Here is a 21,623-nt window from a genome sequence, read left to right on the forward strand (position 1 = left end):
TTCTCTTTCTCCCTTCCCCGCATGATCGCGTGCCAGACTCAAGGTGGATCGAATGGCAGCGGAAATGAATTGCGACGCGAGGGGAGTTTGAAGGGTAAGAACAAGGCCACGCGACCGTTGCTTTCCGAATTTTTACCACTGGAGTTCGAACCGTCGAACGAAAGCAAATTAATGCATTGTCTTTGAGTCGCAAACTTGTCTTCTCATCTAGCTACTCACATCGAAGTCCTTCATCTTCTTGCATTTGTAGAAATACTGCAATTATATCGAAGTCGTATACCTTTTCGGAATGCAAAGAAATAAACTTTTTTTCTAAGTCCTCTTTTCCTTTCCCTATTTTTCTCGATTAACAACGCGTTTCTTTTTTTGGGCTAAGTCCTAATTTCAACTTGCAACATTCATTGAAACTATTGAAATATCGCTAGTACAATATTATTGCAGAATGACAACGCTCGACCAGACATCGCACACTCAATACTTGGTAGTCCTGCGAGTTTAAAATTTGAAGTCGTTCCGCACCCGCCTTATAATCCAGACCCGGTTCCTTCGGATTTCCACTCCTTTCCACAATTAAGGAGGACTTTGAAGAGTATTCATTTCAAGTTAGACAATGAAATCAAGACATCAGTGAAATCCTTTATCAAAAGTAAGCTAGCAAAATTCTTCATTGTGGAAATGAAAAAACTTGTCACATGTTGGCAAAAATCGAAGTTAACGGTGATTACATTTAAAAAATTTTTATTTCCTTTTGATAATTGCCTTTTGTTCTCGGGATACAGACGAGTGTACAACATTACTTATCAGCCAACTCTGGCATAATGCTTCTTTACTATCTCAGATATTTATTTAAAAAAAAATGTAAAAAATTTTCTAGTATGTTTGCTGCCTGTTTATCATACAATGCACGTTACAAATAATGATGTGATGAACTCTATCAAGATGAATTATCTTAATTTGAAAGCATCTACCATTGTATCTTGCGCGTAAACAATCATTCAAAATATATCATTTGCAAATATAAGAGTTAATGTGGTCTTATATTCGACATTGATGACTATTAGAAACCACAGGGTAGATCGTCGCCAGTTTCGGTAATATACCCAGTATATACCGTTTAATGTTAAAAAAGTTCACTAAATTTAGCTCCTCAATCCTCATACAAGAGGAAGGACAAGCAAATCATCGAGTATTCTAAATAGGGTCTGACTTTGTGGGAAAATATTGCATAATGTACGGTGTTTGTCGAGGCAAGACAGCCTGCTATAAAAGAGAAAAAAAATACTACTTTGTGACAACAGCGTCACGCAGTTTGAAATCGCTGTGGCTGCGGCAATGATAAGTCGGGAGAGTTCAAAAAACAGTTATTTCGCATTCTCGAATATCGTAATACTTTGCCCGAAACTTAATCACATTTGAGAGTATTGTTTTAACAGGAAGTACTCACGGATGTGAACTATACTTTATTGCACAAACACTGTTGTATTTCGTCAGAATTAATATAATTTATTTTCGATTTCACTAAATAAAAACTCTTGTTATTTCACCACGCTATATCCCCCTTTTTTCCGTTTGATTTATCTTAAATCAGTCCGACTCCCGATCATCGCTGTTATTTCCTCGTTGGATTTATCATCGGGAATTTTAAAGCTCCGACTCCTTCATCTTGAGTCGGCAGGATAAACAATCGTGGATGAACGGTCTAGCAATGACTGTGTCACGTAAAATTAAGGCTTAGGTTTTAAAGACAAGAAGGTTGAGCCGTAACTCAACTTCATGTTTCTTTTCTATTGAACTTTATTAAATAACACAAGTTTATAAGCACAGTTTACGCGACTGATCTGAGAGATGTTGACTGATGAGAATTTGTAATTTCAGTGCCGAGGTGTTCTCATATTATTACGGAGGAAAGCTCGGTGTGGGCGTGTCCCTTTGAACTAACAACGCGGATTCGTTGTTCACACTTTCCGTTAGCAAAAGTGAGGGTAACGATCCGCGATTCCAACTGGTTATAGCCGACGTTAATAAATGAAGATAGGAGGAAGAAGCCTCCTACCAACGTGGCTGACAACGTAGGTGACATTGTTTATGAGAAAAACCAGCTTTTCCAAATATTCGTTAGCCAAATATTCGGTTTTCCCATTAGGTAACTACCCGCTTTCTCCGTAATTTGTAAGAACGTGCAATAAACCTAAGGACTGTTCCAAGGACCATCCATAAACCGATAAAACTTACAGGGGCAATAAACTAAAAGTTTAAGTTTATGGTGGGTCCTTGAGGTTATTGAGGGTACGCGGTGAGGACCCGCACACATCTGGCCTCTAATGTAGATTGACGTTACAACTGTTACGTCCCGTTATCTGGTACCGGCTGAAGTCCATCCCTCGGTCGGGACAGCCACTAGCGGTGCGAACATCATAGATCGGACCGCAATAATCCTAAGGCACCGCAATATCCTGAGGCATAGTCATAAAAATAAATATCTTTTTTTACTTTAACGTCAAGGCCCTCAATTGCTGCAACATACAGGTCAAATCGAGACATTTGTGGCGAATGTATTGTCCGTGATAATTGTAGCTGCTGGCTGAAGATGTCGCTGCTGGGGTACTGCCATTTTTCTTCTGCTTTTTATGTGTGGAAGAAAAATCGGACTCCGGTCGCCGGGATTTGAACCCTGGTCCCGAACGTTCGTAACCTAAGGCACTAACCACTGCGCTGCAGTCGTCCGACACTAGTTAGTGTCGAGTAGTGGTATTTGATGTCAAGTGTCACCACAGTAGCTCCTTACCAGTGATAACATTTCTTCTTAGCGTGGTTAGGTTCTTAGCTTAGCCGATTGTTGTCAAGCCCGTGTAGATGTTGCGCGTTGTCTTCGATGTGGCAGTGGATACTTGTCGGTACAGTGCGGAGCGTTCCGCGTAGTATGACTACTTTTTAGTATGACGTGCTGGTGGTGATGCCCGTGAACTTTGCAATGGCTACATCACTTCTGGCTTGGTCATCGTCTCGTATCCTGTCACCTGCTTGCGTGGGTCGGCGGTGAAGCGTCGAGTTTTGTTGAAGGAAGAGCCGATCCGTGTGCGGTAGATCTAGATTGCCACAGTCTTAGATTCGCGATGATCGAAGTCTCGGGTAGCGCTATCACGATCACAACTCTTTTCGATGTCGATCACGTCGGGGTCACCAGTTTGAGGTGGATAGTGGAAAGTTGCTAGCGGAAAGCATCGTACGTACGGAAAACAGACTTTCCGTATTTTCCGTGGTATGTGAAGGACAAAGACTATTTGCTCCTTTGGAGAATCTTAGCTAAAGAAATCGTAAGTTTTGTAGCGGGTCCTTGGGCGAGCTGAAAATATTCCGTGAGGATGTGCCGACTTCTGGCAATCATCTTGTCCGAAGGATAGGGTCTTTGTGTAGCGAACCACGGGACAGGAACCGTTGGAAACATTAGTGTTAGGTGCCGCTACACATTCCTTAGGGCTATTGTTCCAGCCAATAAAAATTGGGGACGTGGGTTTTTCTACTTTTCCCGGGATTTCCACTCGTAAATAACCGATGGTGGGGAGATCAGCGACCATCCCCGGTTCAGTATAAATACCGCCATCACAGAACAGGAGTTTTTTAGTTCTCTATTTGTTCTCTGATCAGTCACCGTACTCATGTGTATCTCGTACTCTGTCTTAACTTGTATACCGTCTGTCGACATATCAACTGTTATATTGAATGTTACATCCATTAATTTGTTGGAATAAAGTATATATTGTAACTTGTTACATCAGTGTTATAATCAGTTCAACCACCTCTATTATCCTAAACGAAATGGGGGATTGATCATTTCGTGACGTCGATGATCTAATCGTAACGGGAATTCACGACTCCCGTCGACGCGATTGTCACGTAAAGTTGATGCTTGGATTGTAGTAAGAAGGCTGAGTCGTAACCCAACTACTAATTTTCCTTTATAAAACTTTATTATAAATTTTAACACTTACAAGAATAACACTGAACCGGAGGAAAGGGGTTGTATGAGAACAGCAACTAGAACAAGAGCAAGAACTGCCCGAGCTGGGTGAAGTCTCGGTTTATATACGTTTTGGTTTTAGGATGTTGAGGGGCTAGGTGTAGGTTATGATGTGGAAAAGTGTCCGAAGGTCGGGGGTCGATATCCTATCTCTGATGTGAACTAAGGTGCGTCACAGCCTTGGTGTATGCTATGATGATAAGGTGGTGATGTGTCCAAAGGAGTCCGAAGTCAGCGGTCGATGTCTTATCACTGATGTAGGTTGAGATGTGATTGATGTCACACGATCTATCGCGAACACGTCTCTCCGCGAACGGTTGATCAGTGACATATTATTATTTTTATTGGTGTGCGGAATTATAACGAACTAATTAAATTGGCCGGGATAAATACGTCAGGTAAGTATGAAATATGCAATATATGTCTTTGCATACAAAATTTATGTATAAATATTTGATTGTTACTTACGAAGATGTTTCACAACATCATAAACTACAATTCCTTGTTCCAGTTGACTTAACGCTCCGAAGTTATTAATGATAACTGCAACTGAGTCTCCACTCTTTAAAGATAATGCCTCGCGTAAGCGTTTGAGCATGAATGCAACTATTTCACTGCAGGGTTTCAATTTCATTTTTTCATATCCAGCCTCTCCATGAATTCCCTGACCAACTTCGATTTCATCGTCTCCGAGCTCGAACATTGGAGATTGGCCTAAAAAAGTTAATATACACCGGCGTGGAAAATTAAAGGATCGCTAAATTTTCGATAATAAAAATTGTCTATATTCAAGTTATTGTAATTTCATGAGAAAAATCATACTACAATCCATTTCGGCTTGTAAACTTGCTCTTCGGCAATTTGAAACACAAGACTTCCTCTTTCACAATTCTATATTTTTCAGAGATGTTTTTACCTCGTGTAATGAATACAAGTATGTGAAAGTAGATATGCTTTTTTTCTTCAACAATTTTATAAATTCGAACAACTCTATGCAATTTGCAACATCTTATTCCAGATTCGTTTTAAGATGATTTTGTAAAAAGAAAGATTTTGTAAAAAGAATCCCCTTTACAATGACTTTTAAAAAATTGACGCACCATGTTTTCACCGTTTCATGGCATTTTAAATGAAAAGTGAGCTGCGCCATCATTCAAATAATTCAAAGTACACCACGAGGTAATGTGGAAGGAAGGTAATATGTGTGTGTTTAATGTGTGTGTATTGCACTAAATAGTGTGTACGATGCACGTATAATGTGTGTGTTTAGTGCACGTGCAGTCTGTGTGTACGTGAGTGTGTTTACAAGTGAGTATTACCTAGTCATTGCATTATACCTTCTTGACATTGCTCCTTCATATTAATGATTCGCTAGATTAATTCTTAAGGAATATCTGTCCACAGCCCTCAAAGTACATCTCCCAAAGTATCACAATATGTTTTCTCTGATTTTGTAGTCGGCCTCCAAGAATAAAAATTAATACGTGGGAACAAGAGCATGCATGAACGACGCAAAGAAGTCATAAGACAATGGAAAGATAATATACTAAATACCTTTCAAGCACACTAAATACTAAATACACGAGATACAAATTATACCGTGATGTATCCAGAGTTATACCAATACAGTTTTAAGACTCAGATTGAATTGCTATTTAAATTATGGATTTACGTCAAACTACGAATGTTTATACAGAATTTCAAATTCAAAGTCAAATATTCTGACTGAACCGTATTCTATTGATGATGAAATGATTGATGATGATTGATGATTGATGATGAAGATGAAAAACCTCAAAGAAACCATAGATTGCAACTCAACTGTAGCGGCACATGAGCGTAAAAAAGTTCAAGTAGGAATGGAAAATTCGAATCTGGGAGAGACCCATATTATTGTGCCTTTGAATACTAGCGATTGTTTTGGTTTACAAGGTCTAGAGGCAAATGAACTCTGGACAGATTGTTATTGCCGTTTCTTGTAATCTTCAGCCGGAGTTAAATAAAAAAGTTAATTTTTTGTGGTAACGCCCGTCGATATAAATGTATGAACGTGCCTAGGACAAAGTATTATTATCTTTTATTCGATCGGCATAATATCATTGAGCGAGCAACGACTACACAGTATCTCTGTATCTGTACTTGTACTTGTACTGATTTTAATACAACTGGCTATTACGAATTTGTCCACTCGTTTCTTTATCAAACGAACCTACACGTTTAACCTTTAACGCTCCGACTTTTAATTGTGAATATCGACCGGCAACTTGCAAGTTTTTAAGTGTCAGATTTTAAATACTACAATGACATGTAAATAACAATATTAAAGTCATTCAAAACAATCTTTATTCGTCTCAGAAGTAATATAACTTTGATTACAATATTGTAGTATCGTGAACAAATGGCCTAAGAAATATCGAGTGAACCATAAACAATGTCACGAAAAAGCCTAAGTGCCTACAGGTCCATCAATATGTCGTCGATCCTTCAGTCGAATAGTTATGCGGGAAAAAGACCTACGTGATCATGGCCACAGACGGTTGCGGAACACGTACATGCTGGGGCTATGAAAAAAGACAAAGGGATGCTTAAGGGAGAAAGAAGAATTAACAGGCAGTCGTGAGATAAGAAGTCAGAGTATAGTCAGCATTGTCGGAAAAAGTTGTCAGTGTTGTCGAAGAAGGTGGTCCGCGAAGAAGGTTGAAACCGTGGCGACAAGAGTTGTAAATTAACTATTTAGTTGTCTTAGTTATAGCACATTACTATATTTAGTTCACGTTAAATAACCATTGTTTTCTGTTTAATCCATTCTAAATAAATAAAAAAATCCTATAACATTTATATTAATTATGATTGACTATTGTGTGGAATTTTTTAAAACATTCATTGGGATGCAAACCGAGGTTGCGTTCACAGGTCCTCACAGTAGAAAACTGTTTGTTCTTTTACCGCATTACTTCCTTTTGGTAAACAAACAAAACACTTTTTCTTTCTCCCTTTCAGCAACTGATTTATTATATGGAGTTTCCCATCTAAACCTTGTTCCTTATCTGTTCCGGAAAGCCTGTCATACACATTGTGTAGTATCGTGAGTGAGAGGCCTGGGAGTTGGCGGGTGAATCGCGTGGAATGTCGCGAGAGCCGAGGCGTTTGTTTTCGATAGGCGTTTGTTTTCGATCGCGTAGTTTTGGAAAGAGGAGGCCTACGTGATCTTGGCCACGAGCGGTTGCCAAGGGACGGGAAAAAAGGAATCAACAAACGAGAGTTTGCGAGTGGCGTTGCCGAGAGAGTGTTGATTGCATTTTGTGAAAGTCGAGTCGTTATCTAATTATTTAGTTGTGCTGTTTTCTGTACGTTTGGTGTGAATAGTTCAGGTTGAACAACAATCGTCTTTTTCTGTCCGATTAACATCTGTATCATCCATTCCTTGTAAATATATTATATCACGATATTACACATTGTTATTCCGAAAGTTACTTACGAGCTGACTTACTAATAATTTCACAAACTTATACTGTGACAAAGCGCTTTCTCCTTTCCTTTCCTGAGAAATCTTGTAAAGTATATAAGCATTTATTATACTCGTTTCTAGTCCCCAAAAGAACCGTATTCTTCCACCATTTCAACGATTTTCACAGGAAACAATATGTTGATGCATATTGATCGGCTTTATCTACAGTGCTTGAGAGACACGCTTGGAGTAGAGCACTGCACATTGGTGGTGCTTGAGAGGCACACTTGGAACGTTAAGGGTTAATCCACTTCACTTTCAAGTGAATGAAATTCTTCAAAACTCTTTCAAAATACTATTGCACCATGAAGACGGGCACATGAAACTTATACCGAAATCTTCCAAACTAGGCAACGAACGACGATACTCATATAATTACCGCATCAATGCGACGCAACTGTCCAATCGGACCAATGGAAATAAAATTTATTAGATGCTTGGCTATTAGAGAATTGCTAGATATGATACAAAATATCGGCTGTTATGTCGTGTCCGACAGTCAGATCACGACCCTTGTACTTTGTAAGACGGGGGACAAGCGTTCTTTACCACTGATTGTGCATAACTGACTGTCGTGTCCGACGGTTGGATCACGGCCAAGGGTTGTCATAAAACAGGGGACAACACTGGTTTTGATGACTGCTCTTTCGCACCTCTGCTCCTCGTGTATAGACCACGACCTTCTAGTTTCATCAGATAGAAGACAACAGCTCTTCAGGATTGATTCTTCGAATCTGTCCGTCGTGAGCGCCGATTAGACCATGACCCTTGGTTTTCGTCAAATAAAAGACAACAGCTAATGGTCATTTCTCCCATCTGCCCGACTATTGATCTCTCAAGATGGGAGCGAAGGATAAAAGTTTGCTTCTTTTACCGAGTAGCTTATGATACTGTTGGATCTTCAAGAATTTCGGGGCCTAAACCTTAGGGTCTACATAGCAGTGTCATAAACCCATACCTTTTCAATGATCTTGAACTGTGCACATTATCCAAATCATCTCTATTCAGATTCAGATCCAGAGACTAGACAGGTCACTTCATAACATTCATTTTATAGTTCTTTAAATACTGTTTAAAAACATGGAAACTCTGTTTTGGATCATTATCCACCTGATAAACATACTCCTTAGACATATGCTTTATAACGAAAATCACATCATATATTCTATAAGTCTCGTACCCTCTTGAGAAAAAGAAATTCCTTTAGCGATGTTAGATAGATGAAGCAAAATGCTGTATAAGCTACAACTGTAATGGAAACCACCCAGCAAGCTATAAAGACTGCGAAAACTGTTCCCATCGCTTCGAAGCAGAACATACGGCAGCTATCCCTCACAACAAGAGATTGCAGAACCAGGGCCAACATCAAACGTACAAATCGTATCGAACAATAACCATAGAAACAACAACATCTTTGGCAGCCGAAGTTATGCACAAGTAATTAACCAACACCACCCATAAACAACCAAAACCAAAACAACAACAGTAACGACGCTACAGAAATCAAGGAACTGCACAAGCAATACATCAAAAACACTGAAATGCTAACAAAAATGATAAGTGAGCAAAATGCAATACTCAGACAAAAAGCACAATAAATTACAGTCACGCTGCAACTATTTACAAACATGTTAAGTAAAAGATGGAAACGGACACAGTGAAAATATCAGCTTGGAGCTCCAATGGCCTACAACAACGGGCCCTCGAAACTAAAACAATTCTGTATAACAATAATATTACTTATTTCAGAAACGCATTTCACACCAAAAAGCTACATGAAAATACCATATTACCCCATCTATGATACCAAACACCCCTCAGGAAAAGCACACGGAGGGACTGCAGCGATAATAAGAAACGATACTTACTTCCAGATGTCAGCAGTATATACACCACCGCGACATAAAATGGCATTTCAAAAATGAGAACAGTATTTTCAATCCTTAGGTGACAAATACATCGCTACGGGAGACTTCAATGCAAAACACACGCTATAAGGCTCAAGAATTAACACACCTCGAGGTAGAACACTAGAAAAAATATATTAGAACTAGTAATCTCAACATATTACCCACAGGAAAGCCAACATACTGGCTGACAGATCTAAAGGAAATTCCTTTCTTGCTTGATTTTGCAGTTATAAAGGGACTATACGCAAATAAATTAAAAATAACACCCAGTCTTGAGCTTAGCTCCGATCATACATCGATAATAATGGAATACACAAGCAGACCAATACTTTACAGCAATCCAGAGTCGCTTTGCAATATAACTACCAAATGGCAAACGTTTAAAGAACTAATTGAGAGCAAAATCAACTGCAATGTTCCACCAAAAACACCCGACTACATCGAACAGGTAGTAGCAACATTGACAGAAATTATATAAGAAGCAGCATGGACAACTACTATTTATGAACCAAACAACAGGCAAACAAAAATAATTCCAACAGACATCTTTGACAAAACCAGAGAAAAAGAAAAGCGAGAGCAAAATGGCAAAAACATAGAACAGATGAAAACAAAAAATGTCCTCTTCATGGACATTGAGAAAGCATTTGACAAAGTGAACCACGAAAACCTCTTACAAACGATCGAAAAACATTTCCCGGAACAAATCCATCACTTACTCAAGTCATACCTACACAACAGTACCTTTGTAATAAAAATAAAAGATGTATATTCTGAAATAAAAGACATCAAGGCAGGGGTACCGCAAGGAAGCGTCTTGGGGCCAATATTATACACATGTAGCGGCACTCGACAGCAACTAGCATCGGACGACGGCAGCACTGTGGTTAGCGCCTTAGGTTACGAACGTTCGGGACCCGGGTTTAAATCCCGATTAGCGGAGTCCGATTTTTCTTTCCACGACGTCTAAATTAGAAGAAAAGTAACAGTACTCTAGCAGCGACATTTACACCCGCAGCAGAACCTATCTCGGCCTCTATATCAGCAGTAGCACTATCATCACAACTATCTCCACCTCACACACTATACACGGCCAACATATCAACCATTACCAAGAGAGAACTACTGACATTCGCGAACGACACGGCTATACTAGTCAGGCATACTAATTCAGAAACAATAGTCAAGTTACTACAAGAGTACATCGTAAAAATATAAAAATGGCTATAAGATAAATAAATAAAAGCAAACCCCAGTAAATGCAACCATATTACATTTACGCTAGGAAAACGGAAACCATCAAATATCCAAGTGAATGGCACGCATTTAACACAAACAAGGCAAGTTAAATACTACACTTAGACACACAAATCTAGGTGGAAACAACATACTAAATCAATTATGGACAGAAAAAGAATAAAAAGAAGACAGATGTACTGGCTAAATAGTCGAAACTCTAAACTCAGCATAGAAAATAAACTAAAAATCTACAAAACGATAATAAATCCGATTTGGTCGTACGGAATACCGCTATGGGGAACAGCAGCAGTGAGTCACAAGTAAACTAGAGTCGCTACAATCGAAGATACTGACGAGAATAGTCAACGCCCCGTAGTATGTCAGAAATGAGGATATATTCTAGGACTTAAAAATACCAACGGTCAAAGAAGGAATCGGTAGATACGCAAAAAATACAAGGAAAGAACGGCAACACATTCAAACAAGCCGGCTGCTGAAGCGAGCAAAACTCTCATGAAAAGAGGATTAAAAAGAAAACACCCCATTGACCTCACTATGGAAATAAAATAGTCAAACTGGGATATGGTATCCCGCTGGGGTAGCACATGTTATATAGCAATTAAGCTAGAAAAATTTACCAAATGTTCAGCTGGACAAATTGTAAAGTACGAATGAAATATTAAAAAGGAAAAACGTACGCCTTCTTCCGCGTAACTATTCGGCTAAAGAACTGACCGTTTGGCATATTGAAGTTTTCCAACCCTTTCAGTCTGTCTGCACATAGGCTTTCTCTCATCATTATGTATGGTTCATCCGATATCATCCTCCAGCCTACCTAGGTTACATTACTTTACGTCTCTTATATAAAAATATGCATTTTTATGAACATCCATAGAGTAATTATGATGTAGTTACTAATAATGGTAAGATGGGTATGATTTAAAGTAAATAAGTATATAACATTTATGATTGAGAATATAACAAAACAATTTGTTCCAATTACATCTTGTGTAAGTAATATCTGGATACTAACCGGGTATTGCACATGCTGTTAACCCAACCGAATATGTGGCTATATTTTGCAAAACATCATGTGCAGTTTTAGTCACTTCTTCAAGTGATAGCCCTTGTTCTGCTAACGCACCAGCTATTTTCATAACAAATATTATTCCCGTTAAACCACGCTTGCCAGCGACACCTTGCTCCTCCTTCGGTATACTACAGTCTTCATTTACAATTACTTCCGAAATCTAAAATGTTAAATAGAATAAGTTACACTAAATTACAAATACAATACAATAAAATACAAATAAAATACAGTTCAATACAATAAAAATACAATAAATTACATATATTAAATAGAAACAATTACGATTGTCTATTACACTAAGCAGGACAGCGAGCTTGATTTTGTGTATCACTGTCGGCTTGCAAAGCTGCATATTTTCTACTACGTCCGGTGACTCTTACACGGTGCACATAGAATTAAGCAATAATCCTAAGGAACTGTCATAAAACAAGGTTTTTTTATTTACCGTTAAGGCCGGCAAGTCCTTTTTTTTTTATTTGGAAGAATTTTTACAATCAGTTCTCATTGAGAATTATAAGTAAATTATTCTGGCGTGGTACTATATCGTGTATAATAGGTGTTTATCGTCTGTTTGATTCTGGCTGAATCTAATGTTTAAATCTAGAGGGTAATGTCTTTTTATTCTGCTGATCTGATCCGTCGTGTCACGTAATTGAGTAACCAATGGGTTTTGGTGGTTGTTAACTCTTATGTTATATCTGTAATAACGAAACTACTTTAATTAGTTTATTAGTGATAAGTAAATTGAACAGGTGTTAATTGAACAGAGAATAATGTTTGTTAAACATGAACTGATCGCAGCAAACACATAATAATTAACACAACTGAATAATTAATTAACGACTCTCATCAACGCAATCCGCACTCTCTGACATCTCAACTCATACTACTGTTAATTCGTTTATTGTCCCCTAGCAACCCCTTGTCTTTTGTCTTAGCCTCACTACGTACATGCTCAGCAATCGCTCGTTTATAATTCACACGACACACCCCAGACCCCTCATTCATGATACCACATATCTATTACTGAATTTGGATATTTCTTCTTTAACTGTGGGTATCTTAAGGTCACGATGTATTGTTTCGCTGGTAACATACCAAAGTGCATCTATTGTAATATCGTAAGGTAGTTTGAACTGATCGGTTGAAAGGTTGGTAGGTAGAGATCGGTTGAAAATAGAAAAAACCGTGTACGTCGTCTTTCTGTGGTTCGTTTACATTTAAGAGTGCCTACGTGACTAAAGTCACCTAGTTCTTACATAGGTATGAGGAAAACAATAGACAACGTTAGACGAGAAGGACGGTTTCGTTTTTCAAGGCGGGACGACCGAAAGGTCAGAGTGTGCGAGTCGAAAAGTGTGCGTATTGCGAGAGTCAGAGCTAATCGAGTCGTCGAAGAGTAGAGTCGTTAGAGTTAATCGAGACACCGAAGAGTAGAGTCGAGAGAATTGATAGAGTTGTTAGAGAGAGAGGGGGGAGAGGAGGGAGAGAGAGAGAGAGAGAGTGTTAGATTCGTTGTGAGGAGAGTGGCTAAATAACTGTAAAGTTATTTGATATAGATACGAGTATTGCATTTAGTTTCCGTTAAATAAATATCGTTTTCTGTCCAATTTATATTTGTATATTCAATTTAATATTAATAAATTGTAAGCAATCGGGAAAAAATTTCTATCTTGATTTTCCGATATTACACTATTAAGGATCTTAGAGTTTTCGATTGAAATCGTTGAAAAATTTCTAGGTTGGAATTGGAAACTTGCTGTTTCCCATAATTGGATCCCATAGGTCCAAACAGGTTTTAATATGGCCTTATATAGCATTATAGTATAAGTTATAGTATAAATTATAAGTAAAAGTGAAACCGAAAAACGCACCAAACAGAATAGAAAATTTCAATTTTCAACACAGCCACGTGGATACTCCTACATGGCACGGTATAAAAGAACGGTAGTTTTATAGAAAAGGAAACACTTCATCCCTTTCAATGAGCTTAAAGTATGTTCTCAAGGTCAACATTCTGAATAACTTCGTCCTATACGTATGTCGGAGATGAAAGAACACCGGAGCCTTTGGAATTTTGGATAATCCCGCAACATTGTAATCTAGAGTCTACCATAGCTGTAATTAAACAATTGTAGTTATTCACTTCGATTGTACTTGTTCGAGACTTGTGATAATGAACTTGGGCTCAAGGCGACAGCCAGTCGCCGAACGTAGCCGCGGTCACGGGATTAACGCTTTGTCTAACAAAGGTATGGAGTAATTCTATAGCTCTCTTTAAAAGAAATATTTGTAGCGGCACGAGACAGTAAACATTCCAAGGATTTCTGTCCTGTTGCTCGCCATACGCAGACCCTATTCTTCGGGTATGATGCCGACGATTACCAGATGCATCTCCACAGTACATGTTCAGCTAGCCTGAGGGTCGTTATAAACATTAAGATCAAGTTTCCTAAGCCTTCAGACAAACAGTCTTTGTCCCAACTACGGGAAGATAGGGGAGATCTATTTTTCAACGAACGACGTTTCCCACTAGCAACCTTCCCTCAAGGACGGCTAGTATCATTTTTTAGCCACCAACATGGAAATTGACCAATTAACAGCAACGTCAATTTCCCTCACTTTCAAAACGAAAGCTATCCTCGACGAATCCGATGATCTCGTGTCCTTAGACACACCCCACCATAGTTTTCCTCTGCAGCATCATCGCGACGGAAAGTCATTCTCTCGTGAGGTCGTATTAGCGAGTTACTTAGTGTCTGTACGCTCGGTGGATATTCCACGTTTTAACAAAAAGTCCGACTTAGATTTTTGTGAGCACGTACATCTATCATTCCGTTGACCGCGGATTCGTGATTGAACCTAGGATCACTGTCATTAGTTTCTCGGGTATCTAATTACCACAGTTACTTGTCCAATACTATAATAATCGTATTTGCACTAGTCAATGTCTTCTCTATTTCATAACGACAATGTGTAATCCAAACGAAGATTCGTTTCACGCCCCTAACCCTAATTCTAATGTAAATCCGACATATAGATATGTAATATCGTGATATAATGTATTTACAAGGAATGGATGATACAGATGTTAATCGGACAGAAAAAGACGATTGTTGTTCAACCTGAACTATTCATACCAAACGTACAGAAAACAGCACAACTAAATAATTAGCTAACGACTCGACTTTCACAAAATGCATTCAACACTCTCTCGGCAACGCCACTCGCAAAACTCTGTCTCCGCTCAACTCGCACTCGGCTCCTCGACTCACACTCTGTTTCTCGACTGACTCATCGTTCATTCGTCCTTTTTCCTTAGCGTCCCTTTGTCTATTTTCTTAGCCCCACCACGCACGTGCTCCGCAACCGCTCGTGGCCAGAGTCACGTAGGCCTTTTTTTTTGCGTAACTATTCGACCGAAGGACCGACGATACATCGTTGGGCCTGTCGGTACTTCGACTTTCTCGCGACATTGTTTATAGTTCGCCCGATATCTCTTAGGCCTTTGTTCCACGATACTACATTCGGCCATCCTGCAATAACATCTGCCCTCAGATGTTGCCTTCTATCTCGCTGTCATCAGATACGTCACTTTCGGCGTTTATAACTCAAGGTTTCGTGAGATCGAGGTGTGCGCGGGTCCTTCCTTCGGTACTGCTTCGCACGCTTTCTTCATTTCTTGTAATTTCGCAGGTTCCCTTCTAGCTTACCTATGTTTCGTTCAGTTAGGCTACAGTCAAGGCAGTTGGATACCACGTGTTCGATCTTTTCGCGTAACCCTTTGAACCAGAAGTCCTTCTTGACCATAGCTTCTGTTTTGGTAACCTCGAAATGCCCACGCTCGTGCGCTTGCCTGACTACTTGAGCCCGCATCGCCTTCGGTGTTACTATTAGCACATCGTCCTTACACTCCTTATACAAAATATTGTTTCTTATTACATGCCCATCGGCCTGACTGCACGTTGCGGCGTCCAAAATCCTACGGACTTCAATGTCCTTGTTCTGTACCCTTCTCAACCGTGCAATCAGCCCGTCTTCACTCTCCGTTACATACATAGTGCTCGGCAGGGGGTTCCTACTCGGAGCATCTACATGCTGCATACTTTTCCCCGGCCGATGACACGCCTGATACTTAAACTCGCCTAGTAACAAGGCCCATCTATCCACACGCACACACAAATCTTTCTTTCTAACTACAACTATCGGACTCGCATACTCCGAGTCTGACGATTTGATGACACCCTCGTTTGTCCACGCTTCCATCAGATCATCTTCTTCCTTTCTTTCCGATGCCGCCAGTCTTCGCGGTCTTCGCGCTACCGGCTCGTCGCTTTCCAAAACTACTTTTGCGGTTATTCCGACGTCTCGCTTCTTCTCCGGCCTATACCCCCTAACGATATCGCGAATCGCTTCACGATAATGCGGTTCCTGTACGTGTGTTAGGTCTGTTTCGTCAGTCTGTTCTACCACGTTAACTCTAAACACATCCAGCACGTCTTTGTTAGTCTGTTCGTCAAGCCGCAAGAAAGTCACTTCGCCTCGTTTAACCCGTAACTCTACCTGATCCAGAAAATCAGTGCCTAACAACAGGCCGTGCTTCGTCAATATTTTGTTTGAAACAACGTGCAAAGTGATTGGCAGTTTACACCCATCAACCGTCATTACCTTGGTGAATTCACTCCAGGTCTCATTGCCAGCGGAACCAAAACCGTCGAACTTAAGCTTGCATTTACCTAGCGGTGGTGACCCTAACCTCGCATACTCGTCTGATCGAATGAACGTGAGATCACTACCCGTATCCACTAGTGCCACAAACCTACAATCATCTATCGCCACTTCCTTCACATACTTCCTCTTTCCGGATCTTGACATTACGCAAGTCTCCTTCGGTCGTGCCGTACACCTCGCTGCAATATGTCCAAATCCGCTGCACTTGAAACACCTAACGCCTTCTCCCCTCTCCGGACACTTAACACTTAGATGATCCTTACTACCGCAAATGAAGCATCTTCTTTTCTTCATTGCATCTACAGATTGACTGGGCTTCCCGTTCTTCTGGGTTTTAGCCGGCTTCACAATCGACTTTGCTCTGCGACTCTTCTGCTCTTCGTACATCACTAACCTCTCCCTCAACTCTTTGATTGACGTAGCGCCGTACAATATAGCCTTATTGTTCTCGTCGTCTATTATTCCATCCACTATGTATTCCACTTTTGCTTCCTCCTCTATGTCCACATGGCTGGCTATTTCGAGCATGCGATACATGTAGGCCAAACATGCTTCATCACTCTCCTTTTTTGTTTCTTCAAGTTTCTGATGTACTTGCCTACTGTTGGCTTTCCTCGAAAATTCTTTCACTAGCCCCCTCTTCAACTCATGCCAAGTCCTGGCATGACACTCGAAGCTCGCAAATATTTTCGCTAATCCCTTCAGCAGCTTCCTCGCGTAGACTGCCTTCTGCCCATCCGACCACATGCACGTATCAGCGACTTCCTCGAACGACTCGAACCATCGTTCGACATTTTCACCTTTGTCGCCACTAAACGACTCTAATGCATCTTCGACGTCTCTAAAACTCAGAGTCGAACCAACACATGCCCTTCGACAATATTCATCACGGTCCTGATACACCCCTCGCGTATCTCTCTTGTATCCTCTTGCGTTTTTTTGTCATCTTCATCCTCACTTTCGTCGTCGCTTTCTTCTTCCGACGATATGTCATTACCATCCATGGCCGCTTGTAGCCGTGCGCGTAATTCTACTTTTCTTCCCGTCGTTTTTAAACCCAAACTAGCGAGGCGCTCCTTCAACTCCTTCGTATTCATTTTCTCAAAATTTTCATCTTCGTTACAATCACGCTCAGCTCTCTGTACATTTCCTAAATCTCGTTGACCGGTTAGCTCTTCACCGCCCGTCGATCCCTTAGGATACGATTGTCCAGCCCTACACGCCCGATTCAGCCTTGCCATCAGTACTGACCTCGCACCAGATATAGGGAGGTTCATTCGCGCGAGCTTACTCCTCAGCTCCTCCAGCGTCGAACCCTCTTCACCCTACAATCGTTCGTCCCCAACGTTTGCCATTTTTCACACTACACAAACTTAAACAGTCAACGATATCGTCTTTTATCGCACCGCGTACCGGTAAATTCACAACTAGCTCGAATAGCTCTGTTAAACCGTTTCGTTTTCTGTCTTGTCCAATCCCGGACGAGCCCCCAAAAATGTAATATCGTGATATAATGTATTTACAAGGAATGGATGATACAGATGTTAATCGGACAGAAAAAGACGATTGTTGTTTAACCTGAACTATTCATACCAAACGTACAGAAAACAGCACAACTAAATAATTAGCTAACGACTCGACTTTCACAAAATGCATTCAACACTCTCTCGGCAACGCCACTCGCAAAACTCTGTCTCCGCTCAACTCGCACTCGGCTCCTCGACTCACACTCTGTTTCTCGACTGACTCATCGTTCATGCGTCCTTTTTCCTTAGCGTCCCTTTGTCTATTTTCTTAGCCCCACCACGCACGTGCTCCGCAACCGCTCGTGGCCAGAGTCACGTAGGCCTTTTTTTTGCGTAACTATTCGACCGAAGGACCGACGATACATCGTTGGGCCTGTCGGTACTTTGACTTTCTCGCGACATTGTTTATAGTTCGCCCGATATCTCTTAGGCCTTTGTTCCACGATACTACAGATATACCGCTCACAAACCTTAGGCTTGAAATAGTATATAAGTTGTTTGATAAGTCATACAAGACAATCGTCATTCTTATCGCCAATAACCCATCTAGAAATAAAGATAAAAATGAAATATAGGTGAACAAAAAAATGAAAAATAACCCAAGATATATATCAAATCTCCAAAATATGAAACTAGTCTACAAGAACGATTTTAGTTATTAAGACTATAAATATAAAATATGTAATGATGTAATTCAATTTTGAAATCCAATAAAATAATAGATATTATTTAAAAAATGGTAGGCTTATAGATCATCTAATTTCTTGTACCCGGACCGAATCCAGTTGTGAGAACTTCTTTTCATAATAATTATTCATGAATAATAATAATAAAATAATTCATTGAATTATCTTATGCATATTTTGTTATCAATTATTTTTTATTTATTATTAATAAACAGTTTTACAGAAAAGATTTCGAATTGCTGCCGGACCACTCCTGCGTCCTCTCCCATCCTGAAGGAGCTGTTCCTCAGGACTAGTTTGGGCATTCAGAGGGACTACCACTCTCAACGCTATCCTCTGGGCCGTCGTGCAAGTCTGAGGACATCCCAGATCCTCCTCGGCGTGTCGGCCACTATGACCACCTTTTTTTTTTTTTTTGTACGTGGAGAAATGCTCATGGACACTTCGCTGCTGCAGCAATCGCGTAACAGCAGAGTAGTGTCGGACTCCTAACGACTAAAGCTCCACGATGACCATCCTACGCATGTGACAGGGGTGATCCAGGAACCTCTTATGAATTAACTTCTGTTGCACCCCCTTCTCGCGTCCTCTTGTTCGAGCCAATCCTAGTACCTCCTGACTATTGAATTGGCGTTAGGGGGGGGGGGGTCATTGTCCCTAGCGCTGTCGCTCCTTCCAGGCGTGGTCCGTTTGGACGGCGGTGGAGCGGCTCTAGGTCGTCTGACTGCCATCCTTCTCCATCGTCTTATCCTGCAAGGGTGAGAGTTTTTCTTTCTCTCCCTTTCCGCTCGCTCTCTCGCGAGCATAACTCGCTCGCAGCAGAGGCGGACGGCCTCGTATTCCTGTGGCACTCTCAACATCGCCTCTACAACCGCTGGGGGGTCAATGTTCCTCCTATGGCGTGTCGCAGAGTATAGCAGGGCAGTTCCCACGCCGGACAGAGCTCCAGGGTGTGCTGCGCCGTGTCCCTGCCTTCTCCGCAGTGGTGGCAGATGTCTGTCGTCTCTCGTCCGATTCTCTTCAGAAACTCGCCGAACACGCCGTGTCCGGTGAGCACCTGGGTCATTCTGAATGTGAGCGAGAGGTCGTGGCGGCTTTTCCATGCCTCCCAGTTTGGGAGGACCGCCTCCGCGCCCCGATGTTCGCCTCCCTCGTTGATCAGCTGGGATCGCCACCGGTCCCACGTGTCCTCCTCAGCGGTTCCTATGTCATTTGGAGCCGCCTGCTCGTTGGCCACTATGACCACCTAGGGTAGTGCGGGGCCGCTCTTCGGTGCAGAACCCTACAAGGGTGGGATGTTCTCACCCTCTCCCACTCTGCCCGCTCCTTTGCGAGTATTACTTCTTCGCAATAGGAGCGGACTGTGAGGAACTTCTGTTTCCTTCTCAGCACCACCTTCTACCACTGCCGAGGGATCCACACTTTCGCCAATCGCTTGTCGTAGAACACTGCGGGGGGCCTCCCATGCTGGACAAAACTCCAGCGTGTGCTCAGCCGTGTCCTCACCCTCTCCGCAGTGGTGACAGATGCTCGTCACCTCTCTTCCAATTTTCTGCAGGGACTCACCGAATACTCCATGCCCAGCGAACACCTGTGTCATCCGGAAGGATAACGGGAGCCCTTCGCGGTTCGTTCAAACTTCCCAGTTCGGAAGGACCGATCTAACGGCCCGGTGGCTCTGAATCTGACCTTCTCTGGTTTGACCAGGCCTCTCAGGTTTTTGTACACCCCTCGGAGCGCCAAGGCCTGGAGCTGGAACGGTGAATACGTCAACGCGTAAGATACCGTTCAGTATCCCCTTATGATCCTGATGTCGGTCGTCCTATGCAGCCTCCTCAGTAAAATCAGACTGCGACGACTCGCCATCAGATCTTCTGCCCACACCGGAGCCCCGTACAGTACCCGAGAACAGACAACTCACATATAGTCGGCACACTCCGACCCCAGCCCCACCGATATTTGGTAGCAAACTACATAAGGCGTTGGCTGGCGTCGTCTCTTTGAGGACCAAGTGTCTGAAATGCGTGAGGTGAGGCCCAGGTATTTCATCTGAAGCCCTACCTCGATGTCCTCCCCGTTTATATCCAAACACAGGTCGGGCAGAGTAGCCCCCCTACGCCGCCAGTCATAAAACCAGATAGCCTCCGACTTGGCTGCGGACACCCTCAAGCCCAGCCTGCGTATGGTACGTACCGCGCAAACGACGATGAGCTTGTCGTGACGCAATGTCTCGTATCACCAACGTCCCCCGGCCAGGAACAACGTGTCGTCAGCGTTAGACACCATGCCTGTGTCCGGAGTCATGAGACAGCGAAGCATCGCGTCGTAGCTGATGATCCACAGAATCGCTCCCAAAACAGAACCCTGCGGAACACCGCGCTCGACGGGTCGCCATCCGTCTTCATCCCTACCGGTGTACCGACCCACCTGTTGCTCAGGTAGGACAGGATAACACGAATAAGGTAAGGAGGCACCTCGAAGAATTCAAAGGCCTCCACTATCCCATCTTAGGGTATGATGTTAAAGGTATGGACTATGTCTAAGGATTTTTTCAAATTGTAAATACATTTTTCTCAAAATTGATTGATCATCTAAGGCTGAAATGACAGATTTGTTATATTTTACATACATATCAAATTTCATTTAAATCTGTAAGAACTAGGTATGAAAATTCCTTTGTTAGAGCATTCAGATATTTGAATGTTTCACCGAACAGCAAATGAATGTTCGGTTACCATCTTATTTTTTATTTTACTAAAATGGGGGAGATCGATTAGTCGCTCTGTCTAAAGCAAATCTAAAGGTCGGATTTTCTAGATGCGTCCAACGCACACGCTGCATTAAGAACGGTCAAAAACCCAACATTACTAGATTGAGAGAATAAAAATCCTTTGATAGTAAGGGATATAGTATAG

At 41.6% G+C, this 21,623-nt stretch overlaps 1 protein-coding gene across 8 annotated transcripts in view; it reads right to left on the minus strand.

Annotated features, from left to right (window-relative positions):
* The window catches only part of LOC117164121 (triokinase/FMN cyclase), an 83,064-nt gene that overhangs the window by 51,236 nt on the left and 10,205 nt on the right, over positions 1-21,623 (minus strand). For 6 of the 8 annotated variants that reach the window (XM_076628045.1, XM_076628042.1, XM_076628043.1 and 3 more), the window contains exons 6-7: positions 11,709-11,925; positions 4,487-4,732 (exon numbers count right to left, since the gene is read on the minus strand). In XM_076628045.1, coding sequence (XP_076484160.1) covers positions 4,487-4,732; positions 11,709-11,925 — 463 coding nt within the window. Of the gene's footprint in view, positions 1-4,486; positions 4,733-11,410; positions 11,507-11,708; positions 11,926-21,623 lie in introns of all 8 variants that reach the window. The other 2 variants (XM_076628046.1, XM_076628048.1) reach the window with 2 other exon arrangements.

Source organism: Bombus vancouverensis, chromosome 3 (assembly GCF_051014615.1).
Source record: "Bombus vancouverensis nearcticus chromosome 3, iyBomVanc1_principal, whole genome shotgun sequence".
In the NCBI taxonomy this organism is placed as follows: domain Eukaryota; kingdom Metazoa; phylum Arthropoda; class Insecta; order Hymenoptera; family Apidae; genus Bombus; species Bombus vancouverensis.